Here is a 1,360-nt window from a genome sequence, read left to right as displayed (position 1 = left end):
AATTGCTAATAGGATTAAATAAATAGCGGTACTCTTAGTTCTATGCATCGTTACAGTTTCAGGCACATGTTTTGTTGCAGCCTTCCGCTTACCACAGAGATTGTCCAAACACGTATTGTTAGTGTGGCAGGCACTGCACGTGGCTCCTCTTTTATATGGCCATGTTGGGTAATTTCCTCTGTAAAGCAAATGGCTCTCCATTAATTAGTAGGGATGTATTTCTTTTTTCAGTTGCAGTTTATCATGAATCCATAACCATGTTCAGAAGAACAATAAAGTGGAAGTCCTGTGATTTTTTTGTTTTAAACCGGGGATTGAACTCAGGCCCTTGCGCTTGCCAGGGAAGCGCTTATTCCCCCGAGCTATCTCCCCGGCTCAGTCCTGTGATTTGAGAGTTGGTAAAATAAGTAGAAAGGGAAACAAAATGCTAATATTTCTAAGGTTCATTTTCTATGCCTGTGTGGATTAACCTGTCCTAATCTACATAATTTCATTACTTCTGACAACTCTACTTCATAGGTATGAAAAGTTCTAAGAGGTTAGTAACTTGCCAAACATTACAATTCACAAGTAACAGATTCAGAAGGAAACCTAGTTTGTCTGAACCAAGGTACGGTCCTTCTGGCCCGATTACTGCCATCTAACTGTTCCTCTTAGAAAAACTATCATGATCCTTGTTTATTCCCTGTAGTTTGGGATGGGATAATGCTTTCCAAAAGAAAATAATGAGGTGGGGGAAATTTTGAAGTGTGGTTTGTTTTCACATGAAAGATGTAATAGATAATAAGGATATTCATTGTGCTAGGCCCCATTCCAAGCATCCTTGAATGAAATAATCTTCACAACCCTATGAGTGTAGTACTGTTACTTATGCATCTAGGGGTTTAGGCAAAGTGTAATTTACTAAGGTCACGGATTAGGAAATGATATCCAAATTTTTTATATCCTCATGAGTTATCTTCAAAGTACTAATATAAGTTGTATATTTATTTCAATAAAGCTGTCACTTTTTTTGGAACTCTGTTTTGGAATGCAGCTCTGTATGGTGCCCATGATAATTTGGTGAAGTTTTTATTTTTTGCCAAACTGGGGATTGAACTCAGGCCCTTGTGCTTGCCAGGGAAGCACTTACTCTACTGAGCCATCTCCCTGGCCTTCCAAGTTGATTTTTAAATGCATAAAATACATAGGATCATAGAAGAAGTTGATCAAATTGAAACGGGTCAAACTGAAAAATTTGCAATACAGTTCTACATGCTTCAATTGGTCACGCATTGGCCATGACTCATCCACATAGCTGACACTGACAAAGGCTCTGCAAACTGCGGTGCAGGGTTACGGGATAAATCCTGAGGGCACT

General features: G+C 39.0%; 1 protein-coding gene across 1 annotated transcript in view; it reads right to left on the bottom strand.

Annotated features, from left to right (window-relative positions):
• The window catches only part of Glipr1 (GLI pathogenesis related 1), a 48,422-nt gene that overhangs the window by 4,464 nt on the left and 42,598 nt on the right, over positions 1-1,360 (bottom strand). Inside the window, exon 4 of the mRNA XM_004623883.2 lies at positions 93-178. Within this exon, the coding sequence (XP_004623940.1) occupies positions 93-178 (86 nt within the window). The remainder of the gene's footprint in view (positions 1-92; positions 179-1,360) is intronic.

The sequence above is a fragment of the Octodon degus genome, unplaced genomic scaffold (genome assembly GCF_000260255.1).
Source record: "Octodon degus isolate 3935 unplaced genomic scaffold, OctDeg1.0 scaffold00004, whole genome shotgun sequence".
Lineage (NCBI taxonomy): Eukaryota > Metazoa > Chordata > Mammalia > Rodentia > Octodontidae > Octodon > Octodon degus.
The sequence above is the reverse complement of the archived record's forward strand: the minus strand, read 5'-3'. Positions and strand labels throughout refer to the sequence as shown.